This window comes from Musca vetustissima, unplaced genomic scaffold, assembly GCF_032173495.1.
Source record: "Musca vetustissima isolate MV318-11 ecotype Yass unplaced genomic scaffold, APGP_CSIRO_Mvet_v1 utg10199, whole genome shotgun sequence".
NCBI lineage: Eukaryota > Metazoa > Arthropoda > Insecta > Diptera > Muscidae > Musca > Musca vetustissima.
Window position 1 is genome coordinate 1 of NW_026875741.1, and position 21,388 is coordinate 21,388.

Below are 21,388 nucleotides of genomic sequence, written 5' to 3' on the forward strand. Positions count from 1 at the left end.
GATTAAATAAAACTTTCTTAATCCTCAATTTCAAAAAAAAAAAAAAACTGTAAGAACCCACCTAAATACCGGTGCCGGATAGGCTTGAGCCGGACACAGTAATGTTAAACTTTGATATGAGGCCGCTACAAAGGTACTGCTTACTTGTTGGGAGGGGAATTTTGGTGATACCCTACCAACTGGTTCTGTAAAAGTGTTTTTTATTTATAAATAATATTTTTTCTTTAAATAATTTGATTTTTTTTATAAAAAAAATATATTTTTTAAATATTTAATAATTATTATATAGAATTTGTGTATATTCTTCTTGGTTTCTAGGGACTTACCTTGCAAGTAAGAAATAGAAAATATGTGTTTTTGGAAAAGGGCGATAATTTTGTTTCATTGTTTGTTTGGAAAAGCGCACCATTTTACTCAAGCTCAAGTCAAGCATTATTTTCATTTTAATTTTTATGCAAATTTTTAATTTTTATTACGTTTTAATTTTGAAATTACTTTAATTTACTTTACGTTACATTGAAATTTATTCGTTTAAAATTTATTATAGATCAAAATTTCATAACAAAAATTTCAATTTAAAACGCGCAACAAATTTTTTAGGGTACCCTATCCCAACATTCAGGCAGTTTTCAATATATATTTTGTAATAATATATTAATATATATGGGGAAAATTAGGCAATACATTTTCAAAGTGATATAACGCGGATTTTTAAAATTTATATTTTTAACAAAATTTTTTAATTAAAATATATTACTAATTTTAAATGAACATATTGATATATTTTTAAAATATAAAAACTACGTAAAAAATATATTAAAAAATAATTATTAAAATCGAATATTTTATTAGAAAACATGTTACAACAAATATATATATAATAAATATTAAAATATATTTATATATTTTATATTTTTTATGTATTTTATATATTTATATTATTTTTTATACATTTATATTTTATATATATATATATATATTTTATTTAATATATATATATATATATATATATTTATATTATTTATTTTTTTAATATATTTTTTATTTTATTAAATAATAACATAAATTCATTAATCTATTTCATTCAAAAATCTATTTTTATGTAATAACTTGTCAATATAATTTTTTATAATTAAAAAAAAATATTTTTGTTTCTATAATTTTTAATTAATTTTATTATAGTTATTTTTTTCTAATCTTTTTTACGCTCAAAGAAAAAGATTTTAAGCTAAAAATCTTTTTGATTGTTGTGGTTTTTTCCATCATGTCTTTGAAAATGTTTTGCTTTATCCCCCGTGCAATCTACAAATACAGCTTATAAATTAAATATAATAAAAATATAACATAAAAATAAAAACAAAAAATTCATATGTTTTGAGATGAGCAATGCGGATTGAGGTTTTTTTTTTGTTTTTATTTTATGTGGAAAGGGAAATATTTTCAAAATTAGTTTTAAAAAATATTTCCCAATAGAAATGTATAAAACAAGACATTTTCAATTTAATATGAAAAATAATTTTTATAATTATTTTATTTTGAAGTAAATTTTATTGTTGTTTTTAATTTAAAATTATTTATTTTTTCTTGCAATTTATTGAATAGAAAATGTCTTGTTTTATTAAAATATTGTTAAAGGAAAGTGTTCTTTATTTTTTTAGGTATGTCAACTCAATCCCTTTCTTCTTGTTAAAAAAAATAAAAACAACAAGATTTTTATTTTTAAAGAGGGTTCTTTATTTTAAATGAACATCACGAAGTGCATGTAAAGTTTTTTTATTTTTTTCTTTTTTTTTTTTGTTAAAAAAACACTTTCCTTTTAATATGAAAATTTTTCAAAAGGTTAGTTGATTATTTTAATTAATTGATTTCGCTAGACAAAAACTCAAATATTAATATTTTTATTTATTTTAATATTAATACAAATTTCTAAAGATATATTTTTATTAATAATTATTAGGACGAATTATTTAAATTAAATACATGTTATTTTAATTTCTTTCGAAACGAAAGTTCTTTTAAAATATTTCCATATGTTTTATAACAAAAGAAAACAAATCATTTGAAAGATTTGTCAATATTTTAATATAAAAATATTACTTGAAAACATGTTTTAAATATGAAAGATATTTTATTTACTATTATTGACTTAAAATCAATTTTAAATTTACATACAAATTACGCTTTATTTTCAAATAAAAATTATACATATCGGAATATTTTAAAATAAAAAAATATATATTATTTTAATTTAGTAGCAAATACAATAACAATATATATTTTTTGTTTCATTTAAAAAAAATAAAATATTTCTTATTTTTCAAATAAATTTTTATTAGATTGAATTTTTTAATTTTTAAAAAATGTAAATTATAAAAAATAAAGTAATTTTAAATTAAAAAAATATAATTTTTAATTTTTTTAAATAAAATAATTTTATTTTTTTAATAAAATATTTTTTCCTTATAAAAAATTATAATATTTTTTAATTTATAAAAAAATAATTTTTAATATTTTTTAAATTATATATATTTATTATAAAAAATTATAATATTTTTTTATTAAAAAAAATAATTTTTTAATAATAAAAACACTTTAAATTTCTTTATTATATATATAAAGTTATTTTTAAATATGTTGATTCATAGATTTGTTCCAACTTTTTTATTTATAATTTGTAAAAACATTCAATATTTTTTTTATAATAATTAATAATTTTCGTCAAATGATTTGTTTTCCTTTTTTCATATTTCGATATATAATAAAAATATTAAATACTTTACTACAAATAAATGAAAATAGTAAGAAAATTGTTATTCCAACTTACCTGTAATCACCAAACGTCCCTTGGTAGCACTCAATCTGGTTTCACCGGTCAATCTGTGTTTGGTGCGGCACTGATAACTCTTGTAACCATCTTCGGGGCCGACTTCACGAATGTGCAATTCTCCAGAGGGCAGAACCAAGTATTTGCCATCTTTTGGTGACGAATAAATGTTGCGTTTTTAAAATGAAAAAACGGGAGAAAAAATTTACAAGTTAATAAAAATATTCAGGCGTCTTTGAATATAAGATAATAAAAATTTAACCACTACCAATATTTTTAACAAGAAATATATAAAGAATATTTTTTTATGAAGTTTTAGTGATTTGCTATGAAATACAAATTTTTGTAAAACTGTATTTATAAGTAATTATAAAACTATTTATTTTTAATATTTAAGTTATGAAAAACATATTAATGTTTCTAATAATCAAATATTAAAGATTTTTATAACATTTATTTTACTAAAACTGCTTTTTGTATAGAATTAATTTTTTTAATAGTATACTAGTAGGTAATATTTTCATATTTTTTATTTTGAATCGAGTTAATAAAATTTGTACTTTGATTATTTTTTGTAGAGGACTTAATTATTTTTAAAACTTTTATATTTTTGGCAGTATGTTTTTTAATTGTAAATATTTTTTTTTTTAATTTCATATATAATTTGAATTGTGAATAAAATCAATGCACTAATTGAATAAAATTTATATAAAATTTACATAATTTTTTTATATTAATTTTTATAGTTATCATTTCAATGTGTATTAAAAATAATTGGTTTTTTTCTATTTAAAAAATATTCTTTATATTTTTCTTGTGTTTTTCCTGCTATAACAAAAAACACTTATATTTAATTTAATATTTTAATTTTTTTAAGTATTTACAATTCGTACATGATTACTTTTTTTACAAATTTGTACAAATTTATATTTACAACATTTTTAGTAAATTTTGTGAATTATGTAGTGTCATTTTATATATAAAGTGTTTTTTGTTTATGCATTATTAGTATAGATATAAGCAAGCAATTAATAATACGCATGCATAATAAATATTGATATAATTTTTTTTCGATGAAGAAAATCTGCAAAATTTTTGAAAAATATATTTTTTAGAAATTTTTTAAGGTGGTTAAATTCATATTAAAAATTTATAAAAAATAGTTTAATTAAAAATAATAATGTCGTTTAAAAATGACAATTTTTAAATTAATTTAATTAATTTTCTTACAATAAAAACCAGCAAGGAACGTATTAAAGTCGGACTGGGCCGACTATATGATACCCTTCACCACTTTGGGTATATTGTACTTATGTATCCTTACAATTGTATGCCAATGTTCCGTCGAAGGAACATACTCATGACTTTCTGCAACCTATGATAAATTCAATTTCATTCGGGTAGATTTAGAGCCGTCTGCGTACCATTGGACAAATTTATGCAAAACGATTTATAAGCTATGGCTGCATCTGCACCAATTTCAACAAAACCCAATGACGTAATTGTGCAAAATTTCGTGTTAATCGGACAAATATTAGGATTTTGGTGGACCATTTATGTAAAATCGAACTAAAATATAAATGTGAGCTATATCTAAACGGAAAACTTGGCACACATTCTACATTCAATTTCGTACGCTATGCCAAATTTCGTGCAAATCGAAGAATATATAGGGTATTTGGTGCACCATTTACATTAAATCAAACGAAAATATATATGGGAGCTATATCCAAATCTGAACCGATTTTTACGAAACTTAGCACCCCACATTCTATACTCAATTCAGTATGCTGTGCCAAATTTCGTGCTAATCAAGAGATATATAGGGACTTTTGTACATCATTTACCTTAAATCGGACGGAAATATATATATTGGAGCTATGTCTAAATCTGAACCGATTTTCACGAAACTTAACACACATTACTTTAGACTTTATTTAGTACGCTATGCCAAATTTCGTGCAAATCGAAGGATATATAGGGACTTTCGTGCACCATTTACATTAAATCGGACGAAACTATATATGGGAGCTATATCTAAATCTGAACCGATTTCCACGAAATTTTGCGCAGATCATTCTAGGCTGAATTCAGTATGCTGTGCGAAATTTCGTGCAAACCGAAAGATATTTAGGGACTTTGGTGTACCATTTGCCTTAAATCGGACGAAAATATATATGGGAGATATATCTATATCTGAATATTTTAGATATATTTTTTATTAAAAAATATTTATTTATTATCGATTTTAAAAAAATGTGTACAGTTAAATTTATTTTTTGTATGTAATAAAATAAAATAAAAAATTCTGTGATTTAAATAATATAAATTAAAAAAATTAGTAAAAACAAATGTTTTAAAATATTTAAAAAATGGAAATAATTTTTTTTAAAGAATCTTAATGTGGAAATATATTTTTGTTTTGATTTTTTAAATAATAAAAATAAATAATAAAAAATATTTTTTTATTAGAAAATTTTTCAAAAAATATTGTCATTACTATTTTTGTGTATTTTAAACATCCGTTAATATATTTCTTATAATCGAAAATATTTTTATTGTATTTTTTGCAGATTTTCTTCATCTTATAAAATTTAAAGGATAACTATTTACAAATATTAGTTGTTGTTTGTTTTATCCTTAATTTCAATTATAAAAAATAATGTATATTTACAAATAAGAATTTATATAAAGCATGCAGTTTAAGTAAAAAATGCCTTAATTTTTTTTTTAGAAATTTATAAAAAATAATTAATATTTTTTATATAATTTTTATATTAAATTTTGTTATAGTTTAATTAAATACAATTAAAGCATTTTTTACACAAAAACTATTTACAAAAATATATATACAAATAAAAAACTCTACTAGCTACTAACAAACATGAAGGGGGATTTTTTCATAGGGATTAAGGGTAGGCCAGGAATGGCCCATGGATATTAAAAGGGATCATGGGATAAATGTTTTGGGATGGGATAGTTTAAAGAAATCAAAGAAAAGGAAATGAAGAAAAACAGATAAGAAAAAAGTAAAGAAAAGAAAGAAAAAAACATAATTTTGAAAAATTAAAAACTCAAAAAAAAAAGAAATGAATGAAACCTAAATTTGAACTGAACCTGAAATACCCATATTTCCGATTTCTTTTTGCCGAACTGAAAACAAACAACGACCTCAAAAAGGAATTGATTTTGGAAAGAGATTTTTTCTGAAGGGATTTTTGTTGTTTTTCAGATGAGAGAGGATTTGAACACATTTATATTTTTTAATTCTTCATAGCTATTTACCACTTTGTATATCCTGTTTGGAGGTGGGCAAGATTTCCCTTTCCTCATCTTCTAGCCAGGAGGCAACTTGTATAAAATCAGCCACAAAACTGGGTATGTGACATTTCAAAATGGCACTATTGCCACGAAGCACAGCTTCGTCCATAACATTGACCGTATAGGATTGGGGTACAACTAGATGGTATATTTTTTTTTTTTTTTTGCAAAGGAGAGAGAAAAAACAAAAGATAATTAAAAAATAAAGGATAAAGGAAGGAAACTAAATTGAAAAACCAAAATTAAGGTCTATGAAAAATACCCCCTCCACAAATTTGCTACTAGAACTACAGGAATATTGTTATAGAAATTTTTCAAATACCCGTTTCATTTTTGGTATAAACACCACCCTCCGTATCCAGCCAATCGGTGACCTCTAAATGATCAGCCACAAAGGAGGGGGTTTGACATTTGAAAATGGCTGCATTGCCCTTGATGACATATTCATCATAGACTTGGGACTCGAAAAATTGTTTAACAACTGAAAACAAAAACACACACAGAGAGAAGAAGAAGAAGATCAAATAAGATGAGGACCATAAAATATTGGATTTTTTTGTCAAAAATAACCCCAGGATATGAAAGGATTTTTTTTTGGGATGGTATTATTAACAACATTTAGCTGGAAAATTTTGGTAAAATTTCTATACCCAAATTATCATCTTTGGAGGGCTTAAAAATCTCCATACCCTCCTCATCGACCCACGATTCTACCTCTATGAAATCAGCAACAAATGAGGGTACGGCACATTTCAAAATTGCCGAATTGCCACGTAAAACAAACTCATCAATGACACGGGTCTGATAGAATTGATGGACAACTGAAGAAGAAAAATAAATAAACAAAAAAGCAAATTTTAAATTGGAAATTAAATTTAACATTTAGGGATCCACACGACATTGGATAGCATGCCTAGCTAGCTAAGAAGAAGAAAAAAATGTTAAGGAAAAATTTATCCTGCAACCCCATACCAGTCTCTTCACTATTTGGATAATAATTATTGCCCTCCGAATCCATCCATAAATCGACAAAAACAAAATCCGCAACATACGATGGTATTTCACATTTCATAACCACGGAATTGCCACGTATGACATATTCATTATCCGCTTCCGATTCATAGGATTGAATGACAACTTTTCACAAAACGATAGAAGAAGAAGAATGAAGAAAATCAATAACCTTGCTTAAGTGAATGTCTTGAAAATAAAAATTAACTGGAAAAAGGGATTAAAGATTGAAGACCAACAAATGAAGACCCATAAAGTCAAACCTCAATTCCGAACTTTGGATGAGAAAAGTCTAAAAAAGAAAAAATTGCGACCCTAGACATTTATTGTTCGTATTTTTTGTACAAATTTTTTTCTTAAATATTTGTGTTAATTACTAACAAAAATATTTTTAGGACAAAAACAATTCATTTTTAGTACTAAAAATAAATTTTTATCATATAAAAAACAATTTTTTTAGTACAAAAAATACAAATTGAGTGCTAAAAAATTTATTTTAGTACTAACAAATATATTTTTAGTACTAAAAAATATATACATTTTAGTACTTGAAAATAAATTTTCAGCACTAAAAACACATTTAGTATATAATTTTTTAGTACTTACAAATAAATTTTTAGTACCAAAAATACATTTTTTGTATTAAAAAATACATTTTAGTACTTAAAAATAAATTTTTGGTTCTAAAAAAACATTTTTAGTATTAAAAAATAATTTTTTAACGTACTAAAAATACATTTCTAGTAAATATATTTAAATGAACCAAAAACATTTTTAAGTACTAAAAAAGTAATTTTTGTAATAATAAATTTTTTGGTATTAAAAACTACATTTTTAGTACTCAAAAATACATTTTTAGTATTCAATTTTTTGTATAAAAATCCATTTTTTGTACTAAAAATAATTTTGTACTAAAAATAATTTTTTTGTATCAAAAAAAAAATTTTTTGTACTAAAAAATAAATTTTTTGTACTAAAAAATAAATTTTTTGTACTAAAAAATAAATTTTATGTACGAAAAAATAATTTTTTTGTTCTAAAAAAATTATTTTTTTTTGAAACTAAAAAATATTTTTTTTGTACAAAAATAAATTTTTAGTACTAAACAATATATTTCTGTTAACAAAAATATATAAATACATTTTTAGTACAAAATACATTTTTAGAAATAAAAAAATAATTTTTAGTACAAAAAAAACAGCATTTTTAGTACTAAAAATGTATGTTTTTTAGAATTACAAACTTTTTTTCTAAGTACTTAAAATTCATTTTTAGCACATAAGTATGTATCTTTAGTAAATTAAAAATTATATTTAGAAGGAAGCATTTTTTGTACATAGATATATATTTTTGTACATATACGTTTTTAGTACTAAAAACATATAAAAAGAAACATAAATTTTTAGCTTTACAGAAAATTTTTATATATTTTATACTCAGGAAAAAATATATATTTTAGTTGTACTAAAAAAATAATATTTTTTTATTTCTTTTCGACAAGGGTCCTAACATTTGTATGTGAAAATAAAACAGAAAAAATATTTTATTGTACTAAAAATTATGTTGAAATTGAAGCCATTTAACAAATTGATTTTTTATCAGACACATCGTAAAATTTTTTCTTCAACTAAATTTTCAAATCCTAGATTTTTTTTAATAAAATAAAAAAATACAAAAACAAAAATTATTTTAAATAAAGAATTTTGTACTAAAAAGTCGGAAATTTTATTTTTTAAGGAGAAGGATAACATTTTTAGGAGAGAAAGAAAATCCCCCTTCACACAAAGCCACTACTTCTTGATGTACTAATTTCAAATTTGTAATTTCTATTTTAAATTGTGAAATACCATAAGCCTGTGTTGAATTATTACGCCATAGTTCAACACCCTCTTCATCGACCCAGGCCTCAATGTGTACAAAATCGGCAACAAATGAGGGTATTTTACATTTCATAACCGCTGAATTGCCCTTGATGACATATTCGTTTTCGGCCTCGGTTATGTAGAATTGTGAAACGACTAGAAGACAAAATTTGGTGATAAAAATTAAAATTAAAAGACACATTTTTAAATAAATAATGGTTTGGAAATTAAAAAATAAAAAAAAAACTTTTGGGGAAGGGGAAAGAGGACTTCATGTTTCTTGTTTCTACCAAGACTACAATTTATTTTTCGAAGTAAAATTTATAGTATATTCGAACCATAATTATCAGAGAATGTTAGCACTTCGCCCTCTTCATCTATCCATGATTCGACTCTTACAAAATCCGCGACAAATGAGGGTATGGAACATTTTAATACGGCCGCATTGCCTTTGATAACATATTCGGTCATAATTTCAGCTTCATAAAATTGATTGACCACTGAAAGGAGGTTTATTGAAAAATAGGAGGGTGAAATTTAGGAGGTTTAAATTGAAATAAAAAAGAAAATTGAACGGTTCTACAAAAATGAACGGCCTAAATAAAGAGGCTTATTTAGGCCGTTCATTTACAATAACCCTAAAAAACCCTAAAAAAAATTATGAAATACAACTATCATCCAAAAATGGCGCCCAATATGGGGCTCATTAAAAGAGGTTTTTTTAATGACGCCAAATTGTACTCAAATCTCTGACCAAATCCAAAAACTTCATAAAAGTTGATGAAATACAACTAAACTGCAAAAATGGCGCCCAACAGGGGGTCTTTGAAATTTTATTGTTCAATATTGCAACATATCATGCTTCAACTCATAAATATATCCGCTTCGTTGACTCTGATAAAATACGAAAACGCCGAAATAATTGATGAAATACAAATATCATGCAAAAATGGCGCCCAACAGGAGGTTCTTTGAAATTGAATTTTTAATAACAACGTATTACCTCGTCACTCAAACTTTTATTGACTTTTTCGAAAACCAATATAGATCCAATGTGTAATATGATGATATAAAATTCTGACTCTGAATCAACAAAATGAATTACAAATATCATGTATAAATGGCGCCCAACAAGAGCACTTTTAAAGTGCATTTTTAAATATCGCAGCTTTCACCTCAGCAATGAGACATCTGAATGCATATGAATCCACAAAACTGATCCAATGGTTTTATATACACCTTAAAGAATAAAACTTTATACACTTTCCTTTAAATTTTTTATAAACAAAAATATTAAACAAAAAAATATAAAAAAGTAAAAATGTCTGTACAGGATAGGATTTAAAAATGGATATAGAAAAGATTTTTTTTTTTTTAATTTTAGAAAACATTTTTTACACACTGAGAAAAAAAAAATCCCCTTCAAAACATTATCTACACTGGAAAAGTTACGAATCCAAAAATATTTTCTCTCATTTATATATCAACAAACCATAATTATCGGAATGTGTTAATTCAGTGCCCTCTTCATCGATCCATGATTCGACCTTAACAAAATCGGCCACGAATGAGGGTATAGAACATTTCAATACCGCCGAATTGCCCTTAATAACATATTCCATTAGAATATCGGCACCATAGAATTGATTAACCACTAAAATTTATTGCAGAGAAAAAACATAAAAGAAAAATAAATTACGGATTAACAAGAAGGGCATAGGAAATAGAGAGGAAATTTTGAACAGGATATCAGGAATGTTGCAACACTTAAATTATATTATTTTAGAGGAAAATTTAAAGACTTTTCAAAACTCTAACCAAAATCTTCACTGGGCAAATATTCACTGCCCTCGCTCGATAGCCACGCTTCGACCTTAACAAAATCGGCCACAAATGAGGGTATGGTACATTTCAGAACCGCTGTATTACCCTTGATAACATATTCGGAGACAACTTCGGCTTCGTAATATTGATTAACGACTAGTGAATGGAAAAGCGGCAAAAAAGAAATGCAGAATAAATGGAAAATAGTTTAAAAATGAAAATAAAAAAGTATAACATTTTTAATTTTATGGTGGGGATTTTAAGGATAGGATTTTTTCAACTCTAACCAACAATTTGTTATTTTTTTTAATAAAATTTGAATTAACATTTGATGGCTATACCCGTTCCCTGTTGCTCATCCAGTGTGGCATATAATTCACCACTTTCATCCTGCCACGATATGACTTGCACAAAATCGGCCACAAACGAGGGTATGGAACATTTCAATACCGCCGCATTACCCCGAATGACGTATTCATTATTTACCTCAGATTCATAGAATTGTTGTACAACTAAAATAAGGCAGAACATGAAGAAAACGTACGTTTTATAAAATAAATCTTAGAAAAATTGATTTCAAATTAAAAACAAACTTCGGATTCAATTTATAATGAAGATTGCGTATTCCAGAAGAAAATTAAAATATGTAAAAAACATTTTAAAATCTTCACTTCACTAGAATGTAAAAAAGGAGTCCAGCAGTCTCGTTCCTGAATTGGTTCAATTTTCGCTCTTTTCGTTCAATTCGCTCCGGAACTAGTTCCATTTAATTCAGTTCCATTTCAGCTCAATCATTCATCAATCAGTCTTGAAGTGACCAATACGTCTAATAGAGTGATCTAACAAAGACTTATAATTCTAACTAAGGGACTCAATTCTGTAGTGTTAAGCAATCACGTTTCTGAAACAGTTTGATCTTTTCGATTTGCTCCGCAACTAGTTCCATTTCATTTAGTTCCGAGAAGTGATAATAAATACAGAAATAATTTAGTTCTAAAACCTTGATGAACTAGAGGTATATATAAATAAAATATTTATTTCTTAATTTTTTCAAACAAAATATTGATTTAATTTTTCGATTCGCTTCGGAACTAGTTCCATTTAATTCAGTTCCATACTTCATTTCAGCTCAATCATTCAACAATCAAACATTAACTGGTCAATACTTCTAATAAAGTTATCTAACAAAGACTTCAAATTCAAACTCAAGGACTCAATTATGTAGTGTTAAGCAATCACGTTCCTGAAACAGTCTGATCTTTTTCGATTTGCTCCGCAACTAGTTCTTTTTCATTTAGTTCCATGTGTTCACTTTAGTTCATTCGCTACACGCCAATTTATTCGATCGTTAATTTTTTCCGGAGCAATCGCATTTAGTTTTTTGTTCATTTAAAAACTCAATGCTATCGCTCCGGAAAATTAAACTAGGCCAATAATTTTAGTTCAATCGTTCATTGGTTCATGTAAATTCATTCGAACAATTCTGTTGTTAGAACCGATCGGAACCTTTTGCGGAATAGCTTCTTTGAACTAATTTGTTCCACAACTTTCTACGCAACTCTACAATTCAGAAGATCGTGAAAATATCAATCTATTCGTAGATGAACGAAAGAGTGCGGCCTAGTATCGATATTTCCTCTTACGGAATAGTTTTCTTCAACTACAATTCTTTTAGATTTTTTACAACCAAAAGAAAAATTATTTATTCAAAAAGGACATTCAAGAAAATTAGAGAAAAAAGTACCAAATGAAGGAGACTATTAATAAACCGCTGGTGCGTAAGGAACTAGATAAAGGAAGCAATCAGAACTAGTACTGATCGTTCCTTTTGCGCAATAACTCATTTGAACTAGTTCGATGAACAAGAGGAAAAATGAATGATTGGAGGAAAGGGAACTAGGTGAAGGAGCGCGAAAACATGTACGACTGGAAGAAAATTTAAATAAATGAACTTAATAGTCCCAGAATAGGAACTAGATTAACGAAACATTCAGACCTAGTACTGATCGTTCCTTTTGCGGAATAACTCATTTGATCTAGTTCGACATTAAAGAAAATTGCATTTTGAAATTTTCCAGAGATACATTTGTTCACCGAAGAATTAAAATCTGCTGATTAGTAATGTAATTAATCCCTATAATAATCTGATCAATTTGAATATTGAACCAATGAACTATTAGAGCAAAAGTTATTAAATAAAGGAGACTACAAATAAACCGCAGGTGTATAAGGAACTAGATTAACGAAATATTCAGAACTAGTACTGACAGTTCCTTATGTGGAATAACTCATTTGAACTAGTTCATTGAACAAGAGGAAAAATGAATGATTGGAGGAAAGGGAACTAGGTGAAGGAGCGCGAAAACATATACGACTGGAAGAAAATGGAACTAAATGAACGAAATAGTCCTGGAATAGGAACTAGATTAACAAAAAAATATTCAGACCTAGTACTGATCGTTCCTTTTGTGGAATTACTCATTTGAACTAGTTCGATGAACAAGAGGAAAAATTAATGATTGAAGGGAACTAGTTAAAGAAGCGGGAAAACATGAAGGATTGGAAGAAAAAGGAACTTAATTAACGAAATAGTCCGACCTAGTACTGGGTGTTCCTTTAGAGGAATAAATTCATAGAGGACGAAATTCTTTCTTTCGTTACAAAATGGAATTTTCATTGTTTCAGGAATTTAATAAATTTATGGATCACAGAAATCGAAACGAATTCAAGACTCATTTAATTTTGTCTAAAGAATTGAATTAAAAAAATAGATCTAATTTGGAAGTCCCAATGAAGACTATATTTCCTAAAAAATAATCTAATGTATTTATTTGAAAGGCCTTACACGGACCAATATTTATAAAATCCAATCAATAGGCTCGGAAACACCCAATTTCTTTTCTTTCAAATTTATGTTATAAATCCCATATTGAAGGTTCACAACATATACCTCTTCCAACATTTTCTACCATTTGAACACCCCTTAATAGTGATGTAATCACAAAAAATTTTGTTCCATATTTCTTCTCAAGCAACAGGAAATATTTTTAGAAGTTTTCAAGGACCCAAAAATCGCCCTTTCAATGACCCATTTTATATGAACTTCAGTATTCCGTATTTAACTTTTGAATAAAAAATTCTTCTCTTCAAACATTTCCTAACAACTGAACTCCCCCTTTTATATACTAATGATGATGTAATTACAAGAATTTTTCTCACATATTCCTGCAGGCAGTGCGAAAATACTTTTCTACTTTTTCAACGCCAACAGAAGAATTAATTTATCATTTTGAGCGTGTGTGTGGAAAAAATAGCAAAAGTTTTTGCTTCTGTGTGGAAAAAACTTGCATTTAATTAATATAACACGCAATGGTATGGAATTTATAAATATTCGTTCTTTTTTTCCTCCTATGTTCAGATAACAAAAAGATTTCATTTTGAAGTGCAATGAAAAGTCAGTGAACCTGCAGTGATCATTGAAGGTGGGAAATTCTTGAAGAAAAATTGCATGTTCACTTTGATGTTCAGGGAATTTTGAAAACAAAGTTGAAGTTCACCGAGGTTCATTTGTAGAATTAATTTGTTTAATGGTGCAAGGGAAGGCATGATTTTGCAGATTTGTTGTAGACAATGATTGGGTTAATGATTATGTTTGGGAAGAGAATTCAATGGAGGAGGTAGGGTAATATATTCGAATTATTCCGATTCGCGTGAGATCTGTTGAACAACAAAATAAAAAAAAAAATGGGTAATGATAAAAATGATTCAATATAGGGTCGAGTTGAACAATCTAATTCGCGGAGCGGATCGATCGTATTTACTTCATAATAACAAATTGACAAGCATATGTTTATATATTGTTAAAAATGTGACAGCAACTAAAATACGAACGAGAAAGAATGAAGAATATGGGAATAAAGGAACGAGATCAGAAAAAGGAACCGTAGGAACTTGAGAACTGCACCTAGTTCCTTTATCGGAATAGTTCCAATGAACTAGTTCGTTCCGGAACTAATCTACAACAAAATATAACCTTCGATCTAGTTTGGAAAATGTTTCAAAATAAAAAAACTATTTTAAATAAAAAAACAATCTATATAATTAAAATATAAGGGAATTTAAGTAAAAATAAAATATGACAGGATTTGTGTAGATATTTCAGTATATCCCCCTTCAAGTTATGTGCGACGAATGATTTTCCTACAACTAATTTTTATTTCTACATAATAGTGTGTGCATTTGACTTCATCACAAACCATATTCAGTGCCTGGCATAAAATCCTCATCTTGATCTGTATGCCAGGATACCACACTAACAAAATCGGCAACAAATGATGGAATTTCACATTTCAAAACGGCAGCGTTGCCACGTATAACATAGGCCTTATTTACATCGGTATCGTAATATTGGGCAACGACTAGGAATATTTTTTTACATTTCATAAAATAAGAGAAAAAGCGAAATTCAATTTAAAATTTAAATAATTATAAAAATTATGTAGAGCAATTAAAAATATTTCTTTAAGATATATATAAGTGGAAATACTTCCCTTTGGCGAAAAATTAGGAAAACGGCAACGAAATTTTAAATCACTTAATTAAAAATTAACTAATTAAATTTAAATGAAATCAAATTAAAAAATAAAACCAAAAATTTAAAAAAATCTGAGGATAAACTTTAAAATAATTCCGATTTTTTTATTTAGTGACGTTTATATTTGTTTTGTTGTTGTTTAGTGTTTTATTTTGTGAGTTTTATTGTTGTTGGCTTAATTGTTTGATTATTGAAGGTGTTGTGTGAGTATAGAGTTGTTGATTATGTGTTGGTGTTGAATTTATAGTTTTTATATTATATATATTATGTGTTATATATCTTGAGATTATATTTAAATTTACATTATTATTGTTTTTATAGATTTTATATGCTAAAAATCTCCTAACGTTTATATATAGTTAAACCCAGAACAATTAAAACACTTGGTCCGTGTTTTCTTAATTTCGACCGATTTTTCACAATTAAATATGACAGCTACTTATATCGTGAGTTAGGTGACCGCTAGTAAAATTCGATGGAGAATATTTTTCTCTTTATATTCGTTCAACTAGAATGGACTTTTAAGGAGGATATGGCGCCCAACTTGAAATATAACCCAAAAATCAATACAAAATATGTTTTTAGTTATACATGTGTACTGATGTTTTTGCAGATCTATATCATAGCTACATATTTTTTTTGTTCAGTGACCCCTAGTGAAATTCGATGACGAATATTTTTCTCTTTACCAGCAATCGCCTAGAATATCGTATTTTTGGAGATATTGTCACCATATCAAAACTACCTTCAAATTGTCTAAATTAAAAGACCTTGTCCATGATTTCTAAATTACGGTATATTTTTCATAGTTAAATATAACAGCTATATATATCATGTGTTAGGTAATCCCTAGTGACATTCGATGAAAATTATTTTTCTCCTTATGATCATTCAACTAAAAACTTTTAGTGTGGATATGGCGCCCAACATGAAATGTAACCTAAAAATCAATAAAAAACTATATATAAAAAAATTATATATAAAATCAAAATATATATATATATATATATATATATATATTATAGCAAAGATTTTTTTTTGTTCAGTGACCCATAGTAAAATTTGATGGAGAATATTTTTCTCTTTATCCGCAATCCCCTGGAATTTAGTATTAATGGAGATATTGTCACCATATCAAAACTACCTTAAAATTGTCTAAATTAAAACGCCTTGTCCATGTTTTCTAAATTGCGTCAGACTTTTCACAATTAAATATAATAGCTACATATATCGTATGTTAGGGGACCTCTAGTGAAATTCGATGGAGAATATTTTTCTCTGTATAATCATTCAGCTAAAATGGACTTTTGATGTGAATATGGCGCCCAACGTGAAATTTACTTGAAAATCCCTACAAAATATTTGTTGGTTTTATATGTACATTTACACTGATGTTTTTATAGATCTATATCATATCTACAGATTTCTCTTCTTCAGCGACCCATAGTGAAATTTGATGAAGAATATTTTTCTCTCTACCATCAATCACCTAAAATGCAGTTCTAATGCAAATATGGCGATAATAATATTCCTATTTGCTATTCCGTTTAAATGCTCCTTCAAGGTTCGCCAAAATATCTTAGTAGGTTCCTTGAGAGATCCTCTTAAATTTGTTAACCCCATTTTAAGATTTCTTAATCTTGAAGATTTTCCTTATTTTTCCTTATTTTTTTTTTCAAAATATTTACAAAATGCTGTTGTGGTTTAATATTTTGTGCACACAAAAGCTGATTTTATACACTGGCAATAATCGATTTGCAGTTCTGGCTAGAGAACAGTAATTCTCAAACTGTTTTTGTGTTTCTTAACTGTGTTGATTACAGAAGTGTTAGACTTTAGTGTAGAAAGTGTAGTAAATATTTGTTGTTTAGTGTAAGTTTTTTTTGTTTGTTTGTGGTGTTGTTGTTTGGTTGTTGTTTTTGACTAGCTAAATTTTGTGAAAAGGATTAAGGATTATTGTTTTTAATTATCTATTAAAGTTTTGTTTGTTTTTTTTACACACACAACATTACTAAGGTTATACAGTGATAATAAAAAAACTAAAGAGAGATTTTTTGGGAAGAGAGATAAAAATCTCTTCTCCCTTTCTCTCGTTCACACACACACCATATTCAGTGCCTGGCATAAAATCCTCATCCTGATCCGTATGCCATGAAACAACACTAACAAAATCGGCCACAAATGATGGAATATCACATTTCAATATGGCCGAATTGCCACGAATAACGAATGCCTTATGGATATCCTCTTCATAGTGTTGGGAAACGACTGCAAGAAGTGGGTTTAGTTGAAAAAAAACGATGAAAAATGTTGAAATAATGTTAGAACACAAATGTTAAGAAAAAAAAACGAAAAAAAAATTAAATTGAAAAATAAATTATTAATTAAAAAATAGAATTAAAAAGAATTGTTTTTCAAAGCAACCCTTGTGACTAGTTTCTAAATGGGCAGGACAGAGAGAATGATTTGTTGCAGTGGTGATTTGATTTCTCTAATTTTTTTTTTTTAATTTGCCAGCGTGCTTTGGTTTTAGTTTTAGTTACTCTCTAATCAATTTTAACACAACACTAAGTTCATTATTTTTTTTAATTTAAACCCGCACCATATTCTGATCCAGGATAGAAATTCTCTTCACTGTCGGTATGCCAGGAGACCACCTCAACAAAATCGGCCACAAACGAGGGTATCAAACATTTAATAACCGCCGCATTGCCACGTATGACATGTTCTTTATTGACATCAGCTTCATAGTATTGGGCGACAACTATTAATAAAACAAAAATATAATCGCGTTAACCCCTAGAATTCGAAATACGAACAGGGCCCATAACAAGGTGGAAAGGAAAACATTTTTGGGGTAATGAGAAAAAATTAGAAATTATAAAAAGATTTGTGATGATGACAACAATTATGACGCAAAAATGATGAAATTTGGAATATATATTGCAGGGGAATAAAGTGGAATTGAAAGAGTGTATTTTTTAATATTTGCTCTCACTTAGTCTCGATGAACAGACTAACACATACTTTGTTTAACAAGTTATTACTATTTTAATAAAATATTATGGGGAACATTTTGGAAATGAAACACATTAAAAATTTTCTCTCAGTTAGTGTGAAATGAAACACTTTTAAAATATCCCCCATTATTTGTTAATATTTTTACAAAATACAAATATAAGTATAAAAATACATATTAATTACGAAATTTTTAGAATTAAAAATTGGGGAACGTTTTGGAAATGAAACAAGTTATATTACTGGCTTCCAGTTAACATATTTCCCCCTAAAGTATTTACTTTCGTTGTATACAATTATAAAACGTTGCGAAAAACGTTTGAGGAACGTTTTGAAAATGAAACATTTTATAAATCCCTATGTAATATAAACCCAAAACGCTAAACAAGAAACATTTAGTAATAAAAAAATATGGACTATATTTAAATTTAAAACCCTTTATAGTTCGAAATAAAGTAATTTTTAGTAAGTTTATAAAATTAGGTCACTGTAAATTTACATTTTCCCAACCTCTGCCATACTACATAGCCTATCTTCTATGCTTACCAGAATTTAATTTCCCACACAGGCATCTATCTCTGTCTGAAAAAACTAACCTAAGTTATGTTTATTATTTAATATTCGGGTTTTTTCGTTTTGTTGAAAATTCTCAATTAAAAATTTTCAAATTGTCGTTGTCGTCAAACATAAGCACCATCCAGCCGGCAAGTAAATTCTTTTAATAAGATTAAACTACCCACGAACTAAACTTCCGCTTCATTTATGGATGGCGTTAAACTAGCGTTAAATTGTTGAATTTAACGAAATTTTTTTTATCTAATTAAAAGACAATCATAATTTTGTAGAGACAAAATGCTTGTAGTTGTTGATAATGACAACTACAAAACATTAGGCTAAATACTAAGTAGGGGCAGCTTTTGCTACCAAAGTAGGAAATGGTCGGGGAAATAGTTGATCGTGGAAGCGGAAGAAGGCTATACATATTGGAAGGCATGTAAAACATTAGAAAAATTATATTTTATTGTATATAATTGATTTTAATGGAAAATTTTAATTTGGAACAAAATGGAATTGAAACAGAAATTGATTTATGTTTGATTTGAACTCATAACTTTATTATTTATGTGTTTTTGGGTAAAAAATCTACATTTTGCCATTTGGTACAAGATGGAATTGAAACAAAAAATTTATTTCTGCATTGAAAGTAGTATAAAGTACAAATAAAATTGTATCCAATTAATATAAAATTTTTGTTATCATAAACATTTTAAATGAGAATTGTTCTTAAATGAAACAAAATGGAATTAAAAGTGTAACTTGATTTTTGAACAGTAGCTTCTGCTATCAAAGCTGGAAATGGTTGAAGGAAATTAATTGTGATTGGGGAAGTGAAAGAGGTCTATACATTTGGAAAGTCTATAGCACTTTCCAAACACTACAAAAAATACATTTTATTGTATAGAGGTGATTTTAATGAAAATATGTTAACCTGGAACAAAATGGAATTGAAACAGAACATGGTTTATGCTTCATTTCAACTAAAAACTTAATTATTAACGCACTTTTGTGTTATCAATCGGCATTTTAGCATTTGGTACAATATGGAATTGAAACAGGAATGCGATTTCTGCATGAAAAATACTTATAAAGTACAAAGTAAACTTTATCCAATTAATAGATATTGATTTTCTTGTTATACAGATTTAAAATTATTTTTGTCTTAAATGAAACGAAATGGAATTGACACAAAGACGTTATTTTTGCTTTGAAACTAATTATTAATTGCAATAAAAATATCATCTAATTAATATATATGGTTTTTGTTGTTAGAAATATTTAATACTAAATATGTTTAAATTGAACCAAAATGGAATTGAAACATTTTTATAGATATCTTTGTACAGAAGTTATTATATACGCAAAATTCTACTTAAAATATGTTAAAAAATAACAATTGGAATGAAATGGTATTGAAACCAAAACACTTGTTTTAAGGCAGTGAAATTTTGCTACAAATGTTTAAGAAATTTAATAAAAAATAAGAAAAATAGATTAATTACCCCAAATTTATATCATTATTTATCAATTTACTTAAAATTAAAAATGTATTTTTAGGTACGAAATGTTATTGAAATTGAAAACACTCTTTAAAATATGAAATAAATGATAGCAATAGAAAGAATAAATGAATATAAATATAATAACAAATATCCAATAATTTATATCAGAAACTTTCTTATGGAAGGTTTCATTTCATTGAACCAAAATGGAATTGAAACATTTTTTATTGTATTTTTAACTTTTTTGTTTGAGTTGATAATTTTCACAAAAAATTGGCTAGAATAAGAGTTTATATAAAATTTGGAACAAAATGGAATTGAAACAAAATACTCTTTTAAATGCTGCGAAAAAAATTTAAAAATTTATTAATTAATTTAATGAAATAAGTCTGAAATAAAATAAAATTTATAACCCATTAAGAGGCAATTTATTTTTATTTTCTCGAATTTCTTGCCTCTAGTGCTTGAAACGAATTGAAAATGAAACAAAATGCCTTCAATTTTTATATAAAAAATATAATTGAATAATAACAAAGCATTAACAGGTAGAAATTAAACCCTCCAAAAATATCAAATAATTCCAGGTAAAATATTTTGAAGAAAAAAAAACAAACAACCCAGACTTCTCCCCTTCCCTGCCAAACACTTCTTTAATATACAAGTAGTGTAGATTATTATATGACATGTCATGAAAGCTTAGTCACAGTAGCCATCATTGTCATCATCATAACTTTTGCTCTAGATGACGTGACACATTATCGTTATGATGACGAAAAAAGCCAGCTGGATAGAATGGGAGAGGTATGTACGTGTAGATGGCTACCTCTATGAAGTCTAGGTACTTAGTAAATATGTTTAACATTTTCTCAGGTTA

General features: G+C 26.5%; 1 protein-coding gene across 1 annotated transcript in view; it reads right to left on the reverse strand.

Moving 5' to 3' along the window:
* Nucleotides 1–61: 61 nt before the first annotated feature.
* Nucleotides 62–21,388, reverse strand: part of LOC133338274 (cell adhesion molecule Dscam2-like) — a gene marked incomplete at its 3' end in the record, with an annotated part of 64,106 nt that continues 42,779 nt past the window's right edge. Inside the window, exons 3-5 of the mRNA XM_061546449.1 lie at nucleotides 9,004–9,174; nucleotides 2,825–2,974; nucleotides 62–185 (exon numbers count right to left, since the gene is read on the reverse strand). Of these exons, the coding sequence (XP_061402433.1) occupies nucleotides 62–185; nucleotides 2,825–2,974; nucleotides 9,004–9,174 (445 nt within the window). The remainder of the gene's footprint in view (nucleotides 186–2,824; nucleotides 2,975–9,003; nucleotides 9,175–21,388) is intronic.